This window comes from Tiliqua scincoides, chromosome 3 (assembly GCF_035046505.1).
Source record: "Tiliqua scincoides isolate rTilSci1 chromosome 3, rTilSci1.hap2, whole genome shotgun sequence".
NCBI lineage: Eukaryota > Metazoa > Chordata > Lepidosauria > Squamata > Scincidae > Tiliqua > Tiliqua scincoides.
The window spans coordinates 188340986-188360193 of record NC_089823.1 but is presented as its reverse complement, the minus strand read 5'-3'; the positions used below and the strand labels follow the sequence as shown (position 1 = coordinate 188360193).

The window sequence follows — 19208 nt, the reverse complement described above, 5'->3', positions numbered from 1 at the left end:
TTTTAGCAGGGGGAGAGTAACTGGCCCACCTCACCCCAGCACTGTCTGTTCTAGTGGCTGTCTGCTGGTATTCATTTTGCATCTTTTTAGATTGTGAGCCCTTTTGGGACAGGGAGCCATTTAGTTATTTGATTTTTCTCTGTAAACCGCTTTGTGAACTTTTAGTTGAAAAGCGGTATATAAATACTGTTAATAATAATAATAATAATAATAATAATAATAATAATAATAATAATAAATTGTGTAGTTACTAAAAACTATAACATTCAAAACATATGACACCATACACCTTGCTTTAATCTCTTGAACTATGAGTGATCCTGGATCTCCAGTGTGTGTATTCGCAGCCTTACAGCCTTACAGCCTTACAATGAGCATTTGTTTACTCAGAAGTCTCACTGTATTCAAGTGACTTACTCTCAGGTAACTGTGTATAGGATTGCAGCTCCATGACCATTTCCATTGTGCAGTTGTGAACAACACTGAAGGAGGAGTTGTATATCACTGTTACTAAGCCATCTCATTTGATTTTGTCTGCAACCATCCTCCTCTGATTGCCAACCCCACTCTCAAGACTTAGTGGTCTATTTGCTTGTGCAATGTCTGGTACACCAGAAGTTCCTTCCTTACTTGTGTTGGAGTGATATGGGTGATATCTTCAGATGCTAGTTGTTTCAATACTGTGGTCTTGCCCGCATTATCCAATCCCAGGAGAAGGATCCTCACCTCCTGGTCTGGTGCACTCTTTAACTTACGCAGAATTGACAGCAGACCCTGTGTCAGTCAGAAAGATAGGAGATATTACTTGCCAAGCATTACTTTTTACCATTTTCACCATCACCAACTAGGAGCAGCCCATTCAATGATGCAAGTTGCACCACTGGCAGATTGCGAGGGGGAGCGATAGGATGGTGGATTCAGGATGCCTTTCAACCCAAGTCTGCCTCTGCCTCCCTCCAGCCTGCCGCAGATGCAAACCACACTGATATGCTTTCCACCTACTAAAAGTGAGCAGAAGGCGGATCACACACCTCCATCCCTTGCTCCATAGGAAGGCACGGTTTCTTCAAACATGAAAGTACAGGACTTCTGGTTTAATTTACAGGGACTGTGCAAACAAAGAAGCTCCTTCATTCATGTGGTCCCTTTAAAATCAGTGGTTCCTAACCTTTAGGAGCTCACAGACCACTGAGGCAAAAATTAATTATTGTGGACCACACTACACCCCTGCACACAAAAAATACAATTAAATTTGTAATAATTACAGAATATTTATTAGAGATTTATTACATTTATTATTTATAGATAAGATTTCTGGGTTGCTGCTTTTGTTGCCTGCTGTAGCTACAGGACCCGTTTTCTGCTCTCTCTGGTGGACCATGGGGAAGCATCTCCAGAGCAAGCGCCCTCCCCATGGACTACCAGAGATGGTGGAGAATGGACTGCCCACAGCCGTAGCTGACACTTCATTTGACAGCAACAGTCTGTTCTCCACCCTCTCTGGTAGAGTGCTGTGGGGGAGCACTCTCTCCGCGAGATGCCTGAAATAATCAAAAGTGATTCCTTTTTTTCCTGAGATCTTGTGGACCACTTCTCAGGGTTTCATGGACCACCTGTTGTCCCTGGACCACAGATTGGGAACCAGTGCTTTAAATCAAATCAGAAGTCCAGCACTTCCACAAACGAAGAAAACAGCTCGGGGAACACAGTAAGTAGTTGTGTCTGTCTGCTTTTTGTAATTATGTAAAGGCAGCGGACCCAAGGCGGCATTCTGGATTGCGCTGCCTCTGTCACCGATACAAGACTAAAATGTAGTAGGTGCTGTACATGCATAAAATGCAGAGGTCCCTGTTTGCAGGTTCACAATCTGAAACACACAAGACAAAAGAGAGGGAATTTAGAACCGGGGAAAAACATGGGACAAGGTTAAAAGAAAATAAGAATTAAGTAAAACCTACTTAACAGTAGATAACTATTATAACTATACTGGTGGATAACAATTAAAAAATCAAAATAACACTGAAGAGAAAAACCAAAGAGATTAAATGAGGTTTTAATAATTAATTAAAGGACAAAGAGGAGGCCAGCTGACTCTCTAAAGGGAAAGAGCTCCACAAGCAAGGGGCTGCAAGAATGAATGCACGCAGACAAGGAATAACATAAGGGAGAGGAGGTTTAGTGAGAAGATTAGTATTTGATGAATGAAGGGGCTGAGGAGGAGAATAGAGAGCAAGCAATAGAAGGATAGATTAAAGGGGCAAGACCACGAAGAGACTTGGAGGTTAGAAGAAGTTTAAAGTTAATATGAAACAATAAAGGAAACCGGTGAAGAGATATGTCTTTTATTTATAAAGCACTCCAAATTTCTAGGAGTTGTACAACGTTTTTAAAAAAACTTTATTTTCTGCCTGCAGTCTCACAGTCTAAAATCAGCCAATACAACAGAAAAATTAAGGGTGTGGACATGAAATGCGAAAGCAAGCAAGCAAACCGGAAATATGGAAAAATGGATTCTGAACCAAAAAACTAGAGGAAGCTTAACATAAAAGAAAATACAGTGTGAAATGAGTGCATTTTCAAAATGCTTTCGTGATTTAAAAAGAAAAGAGGAAAGTTGATTAAGTGGCTGACAGCCCAATCTTAACTAAACCCTCCCTGCACTGATGTAACTGCACTGATGGAGCTTTCCTTTCCTTGGGTAAGCTTCCACTTCCCGTATAGGTCTAGTCAGACTTGTGCCAGTACTATGTTTGGTGCAACTCTGAAAAGACCAAAGGAGGTGGATCAAGGCTGGAAAGAAGGATAGGATATTGGTGGAGCTGCCGCCACTATAACTATCCCTCCACCCTTTGCAGTTCTCTTTTGCCCAGTTCCCATCCTGTCCTTCCCCCTCCCTGCCCCATTTATCCCACCCCCTGCACTAACTTACTGGCATGGGGCATCTGGGATTGCTGTTGTCACACAGCCGTCCCTGCTCACCATTTCCAGTGGGGGCTGGTTACACATGAAAGCAAAATGGTTGTACATTTCGCTATACCAGAAAGGACACTGCACCACCAGAAAGCAAGTTCCAATAGTGCAGCAGCCTGTTAGGATTGGGCCCTTAGAATTCTAAGCATAAGGAGAAACTAGAGCAAATGATGGAAGGCAAGACACCGTCAACGAAACCAGAGGCCTATCCAAAAGGTTAGGCTGAGCAAAGAATAACACATGAAGAGCATATCAGGAGAAAGCAGGGAGAAGAAACAGAAATAGGAAAATCATGAAAACCCTAAAAAGAAAGGAGAAGATTATAAACAATACAGTCAGGAAATTAGCCAATAAAAAGTAAAGATGTGATATGTGAACAAAATGATGAGTGAAGAGAAAAAGACAGCAGAAAATTTGAGAAATGAAATAAGAGAGTATCTATGCAGAGTTGATTAAAAAAACAAGAGTAGATCTTCGCAATCAAATTATTGTGTGAATGAAAAGAAAGATCAGAATCAGAAGACAGATCAAACCTACAAACAGCAGTAAAAGAGATATTAACAGTAATTTAATAATAAGTGGAAAGATTTTACAGGAAGTGTGATAAATTCAGTGTTTGGCTTCAGATTAGGTTGTGCCATTCAAGATGAGATTACAGTTAGCCAATAATAACTGCAAGAACAGAAGATCACATACTAGACTAGAAAAATTAGAATATAATCTGTATATATGTGCAAAAATCATAGGTAGCCATTATTGATCCATTAGTAAAAACTCCAAACACCAAACAGAGTAATGCCTTTATTAGGGCCAGCTATAATGTCACAGAAGGAGCTAGCAGGCTTTTGAGTTCTCTAGACCTCTTATTTAGGCTGAATGTTAAGCAAAACACACACACAAGGGGGGGAGGTTGGACATGACAGAAGAGCTCCAAGTCTGAAACAGTCTTAAAATGGACTGTAGCAGGTTTTATGCAGACATAATTTGATTGGCCTCTGATGGATTCTGCAAGGCAGTTTCAGTTTGAACTGAAGGCTCCTGGGACAAAAACAAAAATGGCTATTCCCTCACCATTCAGACCAAAATGGAACATAGAGCTGTAACATGAGGAAGCACAAAGGAAGAAAAATTAAGAATGGAGGATAAAGATAATAGGCTGAAGCAGAGAGACAGAAAGACCAGTAAGCAAGAGATTTCATCAATAAACACAGGATAGGAGAGACTGAATAGGGGTTTTAGCAGAATCAGGATAGATTTTAAAAATATTATACAAAAAGATCCAGCAAATCTTAGCTAGAGTAATAATGCAAGCTGAGAAAGGAAGAGAAGGATCAAAGATAATGCCCAAACACTTAACTAAATTCTTCATGGATCTAATCCTTCCTTTGGTGCCTCCAAGAACTACACTAGAGGTCATGTGGCAAGAGATGACAGCATCAGTTCAGAAAGGAGGATATTACCTCCTTTTCATTCTTGCTGTAGGAAAATCATCTTACCCCCATATCCAGCTCCTACTGCTGTTAGGAATTGCCATTAATTAGTGTCAGGAGATGTGAAAATACATGAACGTAAATCATTGAGATCAAGGTGTTAAGTCTCACAATTTGGGGCTATAAAGAATTCCAGCCAAGCTGCCAATTTAGTTTAAAAACAAAAAACAAACACACACCTTTGCCACAAGCTAGACTCCATTTCTACAAAATCTTGTAAACCAAATCTCTCTCTTAGCTAGACACTAAATTACTTCAAGCCATGGCATGAATTCTTACCTAGCAATGACTCTGATTATCCAAAGCCCCTTGTATTTATTCTCTGAACTATTCTGGACAAATGAGACATTCATATGCCAGCAATTTCAGGATACTGCTATTGCTAACATCCCCATTCTCTCCATTGTCTGACTACAAAAAGTTAAGCAGATTTCAAATGATACACCCTTGAGCTGAGAGGCCCTTTCAAGGTCTGGAAACAGAATATGCTTGTGAATTTATCTGCAATGCGAAAATCCTAGAAATAATTGTATGCATTGGTGGTGCCAGTACTCAAAACACCTGTGCTGTTATGAAAGAAGTGTCAGCTGGAAGTGCATGCTGGGTACTGATATGTAAATATATGTGAGCTGATCTATTACATCCAATAAGATACAGACCAATCAAAATTGCAACTGCATGAAGAACATTTTATTAGAGTTTAAAGATAGATTTTCTCATTCTAGCTTTGCCAGTGACCTATGGTAACCGTAGATATTACAAATATCTGCTCTATACTGGTTTTTCTAATGTCTTCTCACTAACATTAAATCTCAAAGCAAACCGTGTTCTCTTAAATGAACAGAAATCCTGGTCAAAATGGAGTCTCCAAGTTAAGACTTTTAAGCAGGACTGACTACAAGTAGCCACACTGGCATAGGCACTGGGCTAGGTATTGAATTACTAACTTGTAACTTTTCATGATGTATCAAATACTATTCAAATACCATAGCTGTAACAGAAACAGGTAAACAGTTGCAGAGCTCAAGTCACACACACATACACACAACTACTGAAAAATAACTTGCCAAAAGGGCAGTTTCTGATGCTAATTTTTGAAGATGTGTTATGTGCCTAGCTGAAAATATTTTGCAATCCCATATAGCCCTTCTAAGAAGGATCTGCAAGCACAAACCTAGATTCTTATTGGTTTCTGCTCACATTTTTCCTCCAAGACAGAACTGGTTCTCTAATAGGTTGCCATGGGCCATCAGCAGCTGCCTTCCTCATTCCAGGGTCCCTGCCACCCTTCCAAAAGGCAGGGAGAATGAGAAAGGAATAAGGAAATGAAAAGTGGTGTCACTCTATGGCTCATCTTCACTTCTCTTCCTCGCTACTGCTCTCCTTTTCCCCTTTAGAAAGGGTGGCAGGGATGGAGAGGTGGAAAGCAGATTCTGACAGCTGCAGAGAAAGAGAAGGTGAAGGTTAAGCAAGGCTGATCTGGGGGATGGAAAAAGACAGCGTAAATGCTTCTCCTTCCCCCATGCTATCTCATTCTAATAGCGACATAAAGTTTCATGAAGTTTATGGCAAATGTTTTGAACTCTTCCTTGAACTTCAGGAAAAAGAAACCTCAGCACTAATATTTTAGGTCAACAAGTGACACAGATAATCAACCACAGTGGGTTTTTAACTGTGTTCTGGAGAAATCTAAGGTTCCTAGGAAGCTTATCAGGTATTCTTCAGTAAGACCAGGAACAGCATACAAGCTTTCCATTAGAATCAATCCTTCCCTGCAATGTGCAGACAAAGAGTATATTCTAGGAAGATATCCTCAGCAATGCTGAGTCCCACCAGAGCCTCATGTGCACAAATGATACAATAAGGAGGAAACTGAAACAGCTGCTTTGAGCAAAAGACTGGGGAAAGTGGCAAATTGGCAGGGGATGTCCCACAACCCACATTTGCCCATCACTTTCCCTAGCCACTGCCCAACCACTACCCCATCACATTCTTGTACACTCTTCTTTGAGAGCACATGAGTAGAAGAGGAGAATGTGGGAGGCTTACTATCTACTCCAGTGGCACTGCCGAAGACTGTGGTGAGAGCATTGGAAGAAGCTGCTGCAACCACGGTCCTTTTCCAATAAGCATTTCGAAAAGGGGTCTTTGCCACCTCCTCTCCTGGTTCTAGACTGACTATACATCAGTGGGAAGCACACTGGAAATGAAGAGGTCCCTGGCCAATTTAGAACCAGCAATGTCAGGCCAGTAAAGGATGATGAAGTGAAGTAAGCTGATTGCATTGGGAGGGCAGTGTGCTAGCTGGTTGGCTAGGGCAGTGGTGAAGATGGGTGGCAGAACAGCAGGGTGAAGGTGGGCAGTGGATGGCCTGCTTTCAGGCTACAGATCGGTTTGGGGTGCCCCTGCCCATGTGAGTTGCCTGTCTAGAACAGTGTTTCTCAACTGTGAGTTGGGACCCACTAGGTGGGTCGTGAACCAATTTCAGGTGGGTCCCCATTCATTCCAATAATTTATTTTTAATATATTAGACTTGCTGCTAACATGGTATGTGACTACATTTGGGGAAATGTTGTAGACCTGTACTTTTAACAAGCTAATCTGTACAGTCTTTTAATAACGATAGTAAATGGGACGTACTCCTGGGTAAGTGTGGGTAGGATTGCAACCTAGGTTAAAAATTTTCCTGCTTGATGATGTCACTTCTGATCATGACATCACTTCTGGTGGGTCCTGAAAGATTCTCATTTTAAAAAGTGGGTCCTGGAACTAAATGTGTGAGAACCACTGGTCTAGAACATGGCAGAGAATCCTCTGTAATGGGCAGGAATTCCATGGTAGGGGTCTAGCTGTTCTGCAGAATATAAATTGACATGGAAACATTAGCAGAAGGTCGAAAGTTTAAAAATCACTAATCTACGCAAAGGCCCTCTTCTGACTTCCTCTGTAGTTTTAAATAATTCCAATCTAGACTGAGATGAGAATGGGGATTAGATAAGATTATCTAGGTATCAATTGTATTAGTCACACTAGACGCTGTTCCAGAACCACCATTCAGAGCGTGGTACCATAGTCTCTCGAGACTGAAGGTTGCCAACTATTGTATTAACAAAGACATATTTTGTTTTTGACAATACAATCCTATGCACATTCACGCAGAAGTAAACCCCACGATGTTCAATGAGATTTATTCCCAAATGAAATGTACATAGGATTGTAGCATTGGGCTGCAAGGCTACATGCACAGTTAACTGGGAGTAGTTTCCATTGAGCTCAATTGGACATACTTCTAACTAGATGCATATAGGACTGCACAGAAAATTATGGTATTTGAGTCCTAACACCAGATTTTCAGTTACAGGAGTGCTAGCTTTCTATCAATGAAACCAACAGATATTTTTAATAAAACCTTTTACTAAAAGAACGTTAATAGTGTTCAAACTGGACATACAATGTTACTGCAGGTATTCAAATAACTTCTGTAACAGCCCACTTTATTTGGAAAAAAAATGTTGGTGTTTCAGAAAATAATTCAAGTAGCTTTCTCTTTAAAGTACTGTACTAACCAAGAGCAAATGTCCATCCCTTTCCAGGATTACATTATCAGGTTTCTCATTTGCATCACTCCTGGTTGCCTGCCCAATCAGAAATCAGTAGCTGGCATCTGGGTCAGTGCTTCTAGTACTGGAAGCAGAACATTACTTTCTAATGCCAGCACTGATCCAGGCAACCTTTGTGACATCACATCACTTAAGCCTCCAGCTTGCCTGCTAATTTATAAAGCCTACCCCATCTTAAAGGCATAGGATGGATTGCTGGAATTATAGGTGGACGGAGTGCATGGGGGTAGTGGTTCCCCAGTCAATCCTCTCACAGTTTAACCTTCTGTCTGTACATAAGAAGCCTGCAAGCATAGGTTCATGGTCCGTAAGGCCCAGAGCTAATACTGTTAGTGAATTCAGATATAAAGAGACCGTTCCAAACGATCCGCACAATGCCATGGCTGAGCGCCATTGCTCTACACAGCACATGTCAAGCCACACCTTCTGCTTAAACAGACAGCTGTGTCTCTCCTAAGAGCAGAGTGTGACAGTGAACCTTCCTGCCAAGAAGACCATATTACACTGACTTGTGGAAACAAATCATGATTAACTGTTAACGGCAGGGCTTTTCAAACTGGGGCGTCACTACGCCCCAGCCTGTGGGCCCTGGTCACTTTCACTTTAAGGGGCAAGGGCAGCCTGGGGGCAGGGAGGAGGCAGGGGGCTGCAGGGGCTTGGCTGCACTGACCTGAGCCTCCTGGGGGTGCGGGGAGCCCTGCGCAACCTTCTGCAGTGCTCGCCATAGCTTTGAAAGCGAAAACAGAGCGATTGCGTCCTGCCTCCACTAAAGCGGAAGTGGAGCGTGATCACTCCAATTTCACCTCTGAAGCTGCAGGGAGCCCTACAGAAGGTCGCACTGGGTTCCCCGCACCCCCAGGTTGCAGGAGGCTCAGGTCAGTGCAGCCAAGCCCCTGCAGCCCCCCAAGTGGTGCGATCCTGGGGATTGTGCTGCTGCCTTTTCCTTGCTGCCTCCCCCCACGTCCCCACAAGCTGCTTAAAATCTCCAAGAGAGTTTGAAAACTGCTGTGTTAATGGGTTCAGGCCTGACACAGTATTAACTGAAAAGTTTAATTTCTGAAAACAGATACTCGGAACTGTTTTTCAGCCATACTTGCTAAATCATTCATTGGGACCAGTCTGCTGCTAGTGGTTCCCAACCTGGGGTATGTGTACCCCCAGGGGTACTTGCCAGGACTTTTAGGGGTACTAAAAAATTGAATAATGGCAGAAAAAGTAGATCTGTATTAGAATACCTTGTGGGACTGGCAAGGCAGGAAGGAAGGCAGTGAAAGCTCTACCAACTGTTAGTTTTTGGTCTTCAATTAGTGTATTGTCAAATATGGATCAGGAGTTTAAAACATATAAGTTTGAAATAACAGCAAATATATTTGCTAATTAATTTGTTCCCTGTACAATTTATGGAAATGGGCTGCCAAGGGGTACGCAAGTGAAAAAAGTTGAGAACCACTGTGCTAGAACCTTTAGCTTCCAGTTGTGCATCTCCACTTAATCAGGACTTCTGGCAACGAGGCTAAAAATGATAGTCCAGTGGTAGAACAGTTGCTTTGTTTGCAGATGATCCCCCAACATCTCCAGGTATAGCAGAAAAGGATTCCTGTCTGAAACCCTGAAAAACTAACATCAGTCAGCATCATCATGGTCCAATTCAGTGTAAGGCAGCTTTGTATGTTCCTATGAAAGGTCTCAGTCTTAGTCTTTGGAGAGCTGCCGCCAGCCAGAGGAAACAATACTGAGCTAGAGTCAGTGCATGCTGACTTCAAGCCACTTCAGCATTGTAGTGATGCTCATGTTGCTGCCATGCAACATCACGATCTCATCCACATCATCTTCATCCACATGATCCAGGCTACTGTGACTTTCCTGCTGTGAACTCATGACATTTAGTGTACATTGACACAAACATTCTGTGTTAATGTAGTGGGGCAGTCATGTGCTAGCAGGACAGTCACAATAGCCCAGAACAGCACATCCCCACAAAAGCTCCAAAATGACTCCTCAGACTTCAATGGTGGGAGGACACTCCCTTGTGGTCTTGAGCCCCACTTTCTGCTGCCAGGGTCAATGAGGCACACAGTTGCAGGGGGTTGGGGAGAGGAGCATATTGATAGCCATGCCAACAGCTACCAGCAATGATGCAAAGGGCATAGGATGGTGCAGCTAGATGAGCAGATAGCTTCATTAGGCGTTCTGCGTCAAGTATAAACCCAATGATTGGCCCATGCAGTGCTCCATGATTGGTCTCTGTGCTATAGTTACCCAGGCAGGTATGCCTGTTTGTAGTGATGCAAGATGTTAAATGCCCCATGGGATGCTCTTTGTTTTTCTGTTGTGGCTGGGTGATTAGAAAGCAACACTGAGGGGAGGCCAGTGGGAGTTTGAGACCTGCCTCCCCCTCTTCCTTTGTCCCTGCAATAGATGTTTCTCCCCAGTCATACAAAAAGTGAGTGCCTTGCCCCTTGGCTGCGCAAAACCAGCCCCTTGGCTGCGCTCAATCCTTCTTGCTTGACTCCCAGCCTGCATCTTTGTACAGTGAGCTACCAGGTTTCATGGTGCCCTCTTCCAAGTAACAATCTTGCTCTACTGGATCAAAAATCTATTTCCTGAATGAGTGCACTTTCCAGAGTGGTGCAAAGAGACTTAAACCCTGCTTCTGCCCTTTGCTGCTTGCACCACAATAGCTCTTATGGGGTGGGGCTGCTGTGGTGCCTGCAGGGGGGAAATGTTATTGGGGCATCCCTCTACAATAGATGTTAGTGACTGTTGCTATTTTGTTCATTTCCAGGGGCTACCAGGACATCACCCCAGCAGTGGCTTCTCATTGGCCCTGCACCTGCCCTTACCCACTGCTCAGTTCATCTTGGTGGCATCTCTCTGGCATGGGGCTGGATGGACACATTGACTGGGCCCTTGGATGTCAGACTGATATTGCACTGAAGTCAGATTGCCATTCCATGTACAACAAGCTGTGTCAGGATTTCTATGGACACTGGGGGCATTAATGGGAGGGGCTGTGACAGTGTTACTAGAAAGGCTATGCTAGCATGGAGTGCCTGGACAGGATATAGTGCTCATTGTGCTGGCATCAGTGAGCCATCAGTATGGCACCTGAATAGGACTGGGCTATAAAAATGATCACATAAGTATATGAAACTATTTTTTTAAACTGAAATTATAAGAATGTTAGTGCTTGAACATTCTGTTAATAATTGAAATGTTAATGCATAATAGTTAACACATTCAAAAGGACAGCAATTCTCTAAGCCAAAGGTTCCTTATTGTTTTTTCTTTGAAATACGCTGACTAGTCAATCTACAATGCATTTGCACCTATTCTCTCAAACAGCAACCCTGTGGTTTAGTCTAGCAATAAGGTACTTCATCTCAATAGGTATAGACATACTAAAGCAGTCATTTACTCACCACTACACTAGATGTGCAGACAGCACAGAGAAGAACTTTACTGCTGAAGTTATAGTTAGAATAAACTACTGCTGTTTGAAAGTGCAGGTACAGTACTACCACCCTTCCAGTTAGACACTGTGAAGGCTACTCTCTCAACAGCAAACACATACAAAAATACCTGAATGGATTTCCCACCACTGCAGTTATTCTTTATGGACCAGAAGATAGGGAAAGCTAATCAAAGGATATTGTATGACACTCTCTTGCTTAATCTACAGTTTAAAATTTCAAACATTTAATCCTTGGCAGATGATCATTGAACCAAAGCAGAGAAGAATTTTACAAGCTTTTAATGTCATAAATGCACAGAATCAATTTATAAATTTCCACTTGTGTATATCAGAGTTTATACTTTACAATAAGTAGTTTCCCAACTAGTTCTGCTCACAAGAAATTAAACAACAATGGCTCCCAGTTCTCCTTGAAAAACTGCAGCTGTAATATGGCTAACTGTCAAAACATCTTGGCTAGTCTATAGCATAGGAGAACAAGACATTATACAGTATTAAGATACAAAAAAAAATTTAAGTATGACACCAGGACAGGCACAGTGGAAAACAGAATAATGTTTACCTATATATTCAATGCCTATATATACTGAGAAAGTGATCCGTACAAGTAATACCATAGGCAGAATTACCACATGTATTATTGGTTAGCAGAAGGGAGGGCCTGCCAATCACTAAAGAGAAGAGTGCAAAATCCCATGAGAGGAAAGAAGTAAATATCTGCTGTTTAGCTGGATTAGCTACAAAGCTTTAATAATGAATTTAGAGTAAAAATCCAAAGAATTCTGCCTCTGGTGACCAGCAAAAGTTTACCTAGTTGATGCGGCATTTACCTACAGATCAGAAACAGCTATCTTTCTACCAATGTCACTTAGGGCCTGATCTTATCCAACTTTCCAGCACTGATGCAGCCATGCCAATGAATCGTGTGCAGCATGTTGCGGTTGGGGGGAGCAACATGGAAGCCTCCTCAAGCTAAGACAATGGTTCCCAAAGTCCCTAGGAGTTCAGGAACCAGGGTAAATCTTGACAGGGGTGGGGCAAACTCAGTGACACAGCAAAGTGAAGGCAGAACTAGAGAGCAAGATGTGCAGTTAGGGACTTCCAAGTCAAACAAAAGACTGAAACTGGGTTCAAACATGATCGACAGCAGTGGTTCTCAAAGTGGTGGGTAACGACCCATCAGCTTGTGTAAAGATGCCCTGTTCCCTTTAAGGGGCGAGGGCAGGGGGGAAGCAGCAAAGCAGCCCCTGCGGGGGCAGAGGGAGACACTTTCAGGTGGGTCCCCATTCATTTCAATATTTTATTTTTAATATATCAGACTTGATTCTGCCATGGTATGTAACTGCATTTGGGCAAATGTTACAAATCGGTACTTTCAACAGGCTAATATGTGGGTGCTTTCAACAATGATAATCAATGGGACTTAATCCAGTGTAAATGTGCATAGGATTACAGCCTACAGTTCTTAAAAATTTCCCTGCTTGATGATGTCAAATCCAGTGGGTCTTGATAGATTCTCATTCTAAAAAGTGGGTCCCGGTGCTAAAAGTGTGAGAACCACTGGTGTACAGAATTGCAGCCTAAGAGCCCAATCCTGTGGTCGGCAGCATGGCTCCGTGCTGTTGAGAACAGTCACAAACGTGCCGTAAGGCATGTTTGCAGGGCTCACTGCCAGGCTCCCGCTGGTGCTAGCCCAGTGCCGGCTGGTGTTGGGCTAGTGCGCAGCAGTCACCCAGGTTCTGTGGCTTGGCGGTCTCCCATACCACCAGGCTGCAGAATGGGAGGCAGGGGCATGGACAGGGAGGAGGTATTCTGGGGAGGGGGGAGGCCGGTGGGGGCGTGGACGGGGCAGAGGGAGGCATGCCAGGGGGCGGACGGCAGGCATGTCGTGGGAGGGAGAGAGGTGGATCGGCAGAGCTGTGCTCCGCAGGATCCAGGGCACTCGTGCAGGGCTGCACGCCCTACACGAACGCCTTTACTTTAGCGCCAACCTTTTGGTAAGCCCTGCTGAACTCTGACAAAATAAGATTTGGGGAGATTGGCTAGTAATGCATAAAGTTATGAATAGTGGGAGAGAATGACTGGATAGAAATTTAATCTCTTTTTCAAAAACACTGAACATCAGATTCAGCCAAAGAAACTTACCAATTGAAAGTTCAGGATAGAAATAAGGAAATGCATCTTTACCCAGTGCAATTCACTGCCATAAGATATAGTAATTAAACAAATGTATGGAGGCGCTAGTTATTAACAATAACAACTTTAAAGAAATACGAGCCTCCATGTTCAGAGTCAGCATCTCCGACTACTAAATGTTGAAGACAAAGAACCAGGAGATAGTTATCTCCATCATGCCCTAAACAGGAACATCCCAAAGGCAACTACTATAGACAGTATGCTAGATAGGCAGACTTTTGGTCTGAGATGGTTCTTATGCTCTTAGTGAGTTACCTATGATGTGTATTTATGCAATATCTGGCATCTGCAATTCTAATACTTAAATAGTCGATTGTGCAATTAGTTAAACAAGTTGTGGGAGGACAGATGTGTAGAGTGAATCTGTCATGACCTCAGCCAACTAACTGATGCCCTGAAGCAAGGCATTTGATTAAACAGGCCAACACACATTTTGCTATCTTAAAAAAATCAAACCTTTCTCTGGGTACATTTGGGGCACTGATTCCAAAAATGGCATCAATTTTGCCCTATCACATCTAGTTTTGCAGCCTTGTTAGTGAAGGGTTCAAGCAGCTATCTCATGAGGAAACCTACACCACGGTCATATAAAACCACCATAAATTTTGAAAAAAGTTTTTCTGACCCTCAAGTTCACAGGCCTATGTTCTCTTACTCCCTTGTCTTAGGGTTGAGCTACTGGTACTAGTTGCATCAGTTTCATAACCATATGTAAAATGTTTTCCAAACAGTGGCAAACACTAATAATTATCATAAAATTACATACACCTTTATCAAAATATTCATACAGAATAGTAGCTCTCCCATTTACTGCACCTTTGCTACTTAAAATTTCTAGTAATCAGCAATGCTTGTGTCTTTCCCATACCAAAGGAATCCTATGCAATCCACACTCCTGAATCCAATTGTTTCAAATAAAATGAGACAAAGTTTCTAAATAGCTGAAAAGATAGATATAAATAATAAGTTTGAATATTCCTTATCAGGCCTTTTAGATACATCCCACAGTTCAGGCAGAATACAACACAATTGCTTTTGTATGCAACACTCCCAATTAAGCCTGTTACTTGCTGTATGTGTTCATTTCACATTTTTCTCCCAGCGCTAAAATTCTAGTTATTTTGAAGTCAGTTTGCCTAACAATATTTCCTGCTCATACCAAGTGACATGTTTATCTATGAAAACTAGGGTTGCTACCACCTTTTTTCTGGCAAGGTTCCGTCAGCAGGAGAAATTCAAATGGCACAACTTTTCTTGTTAAATTTAAAGATGCAGGTTTATACCCCTGCTTGAAAGATAAGGCAATCCTATTTTCCATTCAAATCTTTGCTCCCTGGTACACATCCTATCACAACTCTTTTTTTCTTATATGCTTTGACTAGTAACAAAACAGATAACCACATGGCTACTTTCAAGAAGGAACGGATAGCAAATAGACTAGAATCTACTGGTAGATTTCTGGCTGATTTCCAGGACATTGATCAGGTATTCAGTTACTCAACAATTTAACAGCTGTAACTAAAAAAACCAAGTATAATCGCAAGTTTTTAAAAAGTATATGCTACGGAAGGTGTTAGATAAGCTAACTCAGCCTTTCCCAAACTGTGGGTTGTGACACACTGGTGGGTCACCAGCCCATGCGAGGTGGGTTGTGGGATGAATGGCTGAATGGCTCCAAATAGGGGCCATTCTGGAAATACTGGGCAGCCCTGGAGGCTTCTTCCAGATCACACCAGGCCAGCAACCCACTCTACTGGCCTTGGTGAGCCTCAAAATGGTCTGCAGAAGCTTCTAAAAGCCACTTCCATTTTTTGGAACAACTTCTTGTTTGCCTCCAAAAACCAGACGTGGCTGTATAGCTGGTGTCGATCTGAGAAGCCCCATAGAAAACACTGCGGCTTTATTCAGGGTAAGAGGAATATATATCCCCTTTCCCTGAGGAGACCTCCAGCCGCCTCCTGAGCTGCACTGGATGCAGTGTAGGCCGTGCAGCCCCCTTGCACTAGTGCAGTTTAGGACTAGGTTGCCCCTTTTCCGGCTGGTAGGCTTTTAATCCAGCCTTGCAAATACAATCACAAACTTATCAGACCACAGCTTTTCTACTAGTCTGCCTACCCATGCATACCAATTCAAGTTTCGCTCAAGGCCCATCAACAGCAAAAGAAGCTATTCTCACACAATTTAAAACTATTTCTCTACCTGTTTGCTTGGAGATAATTTTTACCCACAAGGCAAGCAGACAAATGGCTATTTGCAAGTGTATTTTAATCTTTAAAAAAACATGTTAACAGCTGAAAGAGCACCAATGGGTTTGGGTTTCTAGAAATCTAGCCTCTGTTGTATCTAAATATTAAATATTCACTATTCTACCCAGTTTGAAAAAAATTATAAATCATTCAGAATATCAGAACATCATTTGTTGGCAACCTTCAGTCTCGGAAGACTATGGTATCACGCTCTGAATGGTGGTTCTAGAACATAAGAACAGCCCCACTGGATCAGGCCATAGGCCCATCTAATCCAGCTTCCTGTATCTCACAGCGGCCCACCAAATGCCCCAGGGAGCACACCAGATAACAAGAGACCTCATCCTGGTGCCCTCCCTTGCATCTGGCATTCTGACATAGCCCATTTCTAAAATCAGGAGGTTGCGCATACACATCATGGCTTGTACCCCATAATGGATTTTTCCTCCAGAAACTTGTCCAATCCCCTTTTAAAGGCGTCCAGGCTAGACGCCAGCACCACACCCTGTGGCAAGGAGTTCCACAGACCGACCACACGCTGAGTAAAGAAATATTTTCTTTTGTCAGTCCTAATCCGCCCAACACTCAATTTTAGTGGATGTCCCCTGGTTCTGGTATTATGTGAGAGTGTAAAGAGCATCTCCCTATCCACTCTGTCCATCCCCTGCATAATTTTGTATGTCTCAATCATGTCCCCCCTCAGGCGTCTCTTTTCTAGGCTGAAGAGGCCCAAACGCCGTAGCCTTTCCTCATAAGGAAGGTGCCCCAGCCCCGTTATCATCTTAGTCGCTCTCTTTTGCACCTTTTCCATTTCCACTATGTCTTTTTTGAGATGCGGCGACCAGAACTGGACACAATACTCCAGCTGTGGAGTGTAAAGTCATGCACATTGGGGCAAAAAATCAAAACTTTAGATATAGGCTGATGGGTTCTGAGCTGTCTGTGACAGATCAGGAGAGAGATCTTGGGGTGGTGGTGGACAGGTCGATGAAAGTGTCGACCCAATGTGCGGCAGCAGTGAAGAAGGCCAATTCTATGCTTGGAATCATTAGGAAGGGTATTGAGAACAAAACGGCTAGTATTATAATGCCGTTGTACAAATCTATGGTAAGGCCACACCTGGAGTATTGTGTCCAGTTCTGGTCGCCGCATCTCAAAAAAGACATAGTGGAAATGGAAAAGGTGCAAAAGAGAGCAACTAAGATGATTACGGGGCTGGGGCACCTTCCTTATGAGGAAAGGCTACGGCGTTTGGGCCTCTTCAGCCTAGAAAAGAGACGCTTGAGGGGGGACATGATTGAGACATACAAAATTATGCAGGGAATGGACAGAGTGGATAGGGAGATGCTCTTTACACTCTCACATAACACCAGAACCAGGGGACATCCACTAAAATTGAGTGTTGGGCGGGTTAGGACTGACAAAAGAAAATATTTCTTTACTCAGCATGTGGTCGGTCTGTGGAACTCCTTGCCACAGGATGTGGTGCTGGCGTCTAGCCTAGACGCCTTTAAAAGGGGATTGGACAAGTTTCTGGAGGAAAAATCCATTATGGGGTACAAGCCATGATGTGTATGCGCAACCTCCTGATTTTAGGAATGGGTTAAGTCAGAATGCCAGATGTAGGGGAGGGCACCAGGATGAGGTCTCTTGTTATCTGGTGTGCTCCCTGGGGCATTTGGTGGGCCGCTGTGAGATACAGGAAGCTGGACTAGATGGGCCTATGGCCTGATCCAGTGGGGCTGTTCTTATGTTCTTATGTTCACTGGTGGTGTAGACTGGTTGAGTGATTTCAGAGTCTTTTACACAGTCAAAAGTAGCAGACCTGTGACCACAAGAACCAAAAAATGCAGAAATATATTGTTCTCTGCATTCTTTTGCATACAGTACATTTAAACACAACTAGCATGATATAGTCTACTCTTTTTTAAAACGTATCTGTGCAAAAAATCCTACCTTATGATGACCTAATTCCACTTCCATTTCAGAAGTGGTCATATCAGCATTGAGACTATACTGTTGTCTTTTCCTTCCAACTAGAAATACTTTCTGTACCGTTTCCCTTAGCCTTTCAGCTCAGAACCTGAACTAGTCCTCCTCATAGGCGTTATTTTATTTATTTTTCACATTTTTATACTGCCCTTCCTCTAAAGAGCTCAGGGCGGTGTACACAGCTGCTCCCCTCCTTTTGTCCTCACAACAACCCTGTGAGGTAGGTGAGGCTGAGAGAAAGTGACTGGCCCAAGGACACCCAGGAAGCTTCTTGGCTGAGGGGGAATTTGAACCTGGATCTTCCAGGTCTAATTTCACCTCCCAAACCACTCCACCAGTTGCCAACTCTATGGAAGTTACTCCTGGAGATTTTGTTCCTCACAACATTATATAATGTTAGAAATTCCTGGAGGCCTGTTAGGACTTTTTTTCCAGTAGTAATCTGGAGACAGAGGGCCCAATCCTATCCAGTTTTCCAGTACTGGTTCAGTTGTGCCAGTGAGCTGTGCACTGCATAGTGTGGTGGAGGGGCAGTCACTGGGGCCTCCTCAAGGTACGGGAACATGTGTTACTATACCACGGGGCTGCATCGGAGCTGGAAAGTTGGATAGGATTGGGCCCCAAGGCTGCACTCCTATCCACACTCTCCTGGGAGTAAGCCCCACTGACTCTAATGGGGCTCACTTCTGAGCAGACGAGCACAGGCTGGGGCTCTGAACTGACCACCACACGGCGCTCTCCCGCCTGCAGCAGCCTCCCTCTGCGAGGGCCACCTGAGCGCCACGCGAGGACAGAACGTGCCGTGCCCGTCGAGGGCAATGGATGCAGCCGCTCCAGCCTCAGGCTCTCCCCCTCGCGCTCAGCCCTCAGCGTGGACTCGGCGCCCGAGGCCTGGAGTCTCCCCTCAGCGCCCACCACCCCGCGGCGGTCGCTGCGGCGCCAGGTGCGCGGATGCTCCCTGCCCTAAGCCGGGCCCGCTCGTCCTCCTCAGCTGCCCCCTGCGCCGCTCCCGCAGAACGGGCCATCCCGCACCGGCCCGCACGCGGGAAAGGCGGCGGCCTGTTCTGCCCCCTTCCCCCACCCCTCGGGTGGTCCCCCTGCCCGGCTTACACTCACCATCCTCTACGCGGCTCCCGGTTACCATGGGCAACTGCGTCATGCGCGCGCTCAGCCCTCCCCCGACGTCGTTCGTCACTCCCGAGCTCTCCCCGTGCAAGGA

At 43.9% G+C, this 19208-nt stretch overlaps 1 protein-coding gene across 1 annotated transcript in view; it reads right to left on the bottom strand.

Annotated features, from left to right (window-relative positions):
- Positions 1-19191, bottom strand: part of ARL3 (ADP ribosylation factor like GTPase 3) — a 51427-nt gene extending 32236 nt beyond the window's left edge. Inside the window, exons 1-2 of the mRNA XM_066619696.1 lie at positions 19106-19191; positions 631-774 (exon numbers count right to left, since the gene is read on the bottom strand). Of these exons, the coding sequence (XP_066475793.1) occupies positions 631-774; positions 19106-19108 (147 nt within the window). The 5' untranslated portion in view covers positions 19109-19191. The remainder of the gene's footprint in view (positions 1-630; positions 775-19105) is intronic.
- Positions 19192-19208: the final 17 nt, after the last annotated feature.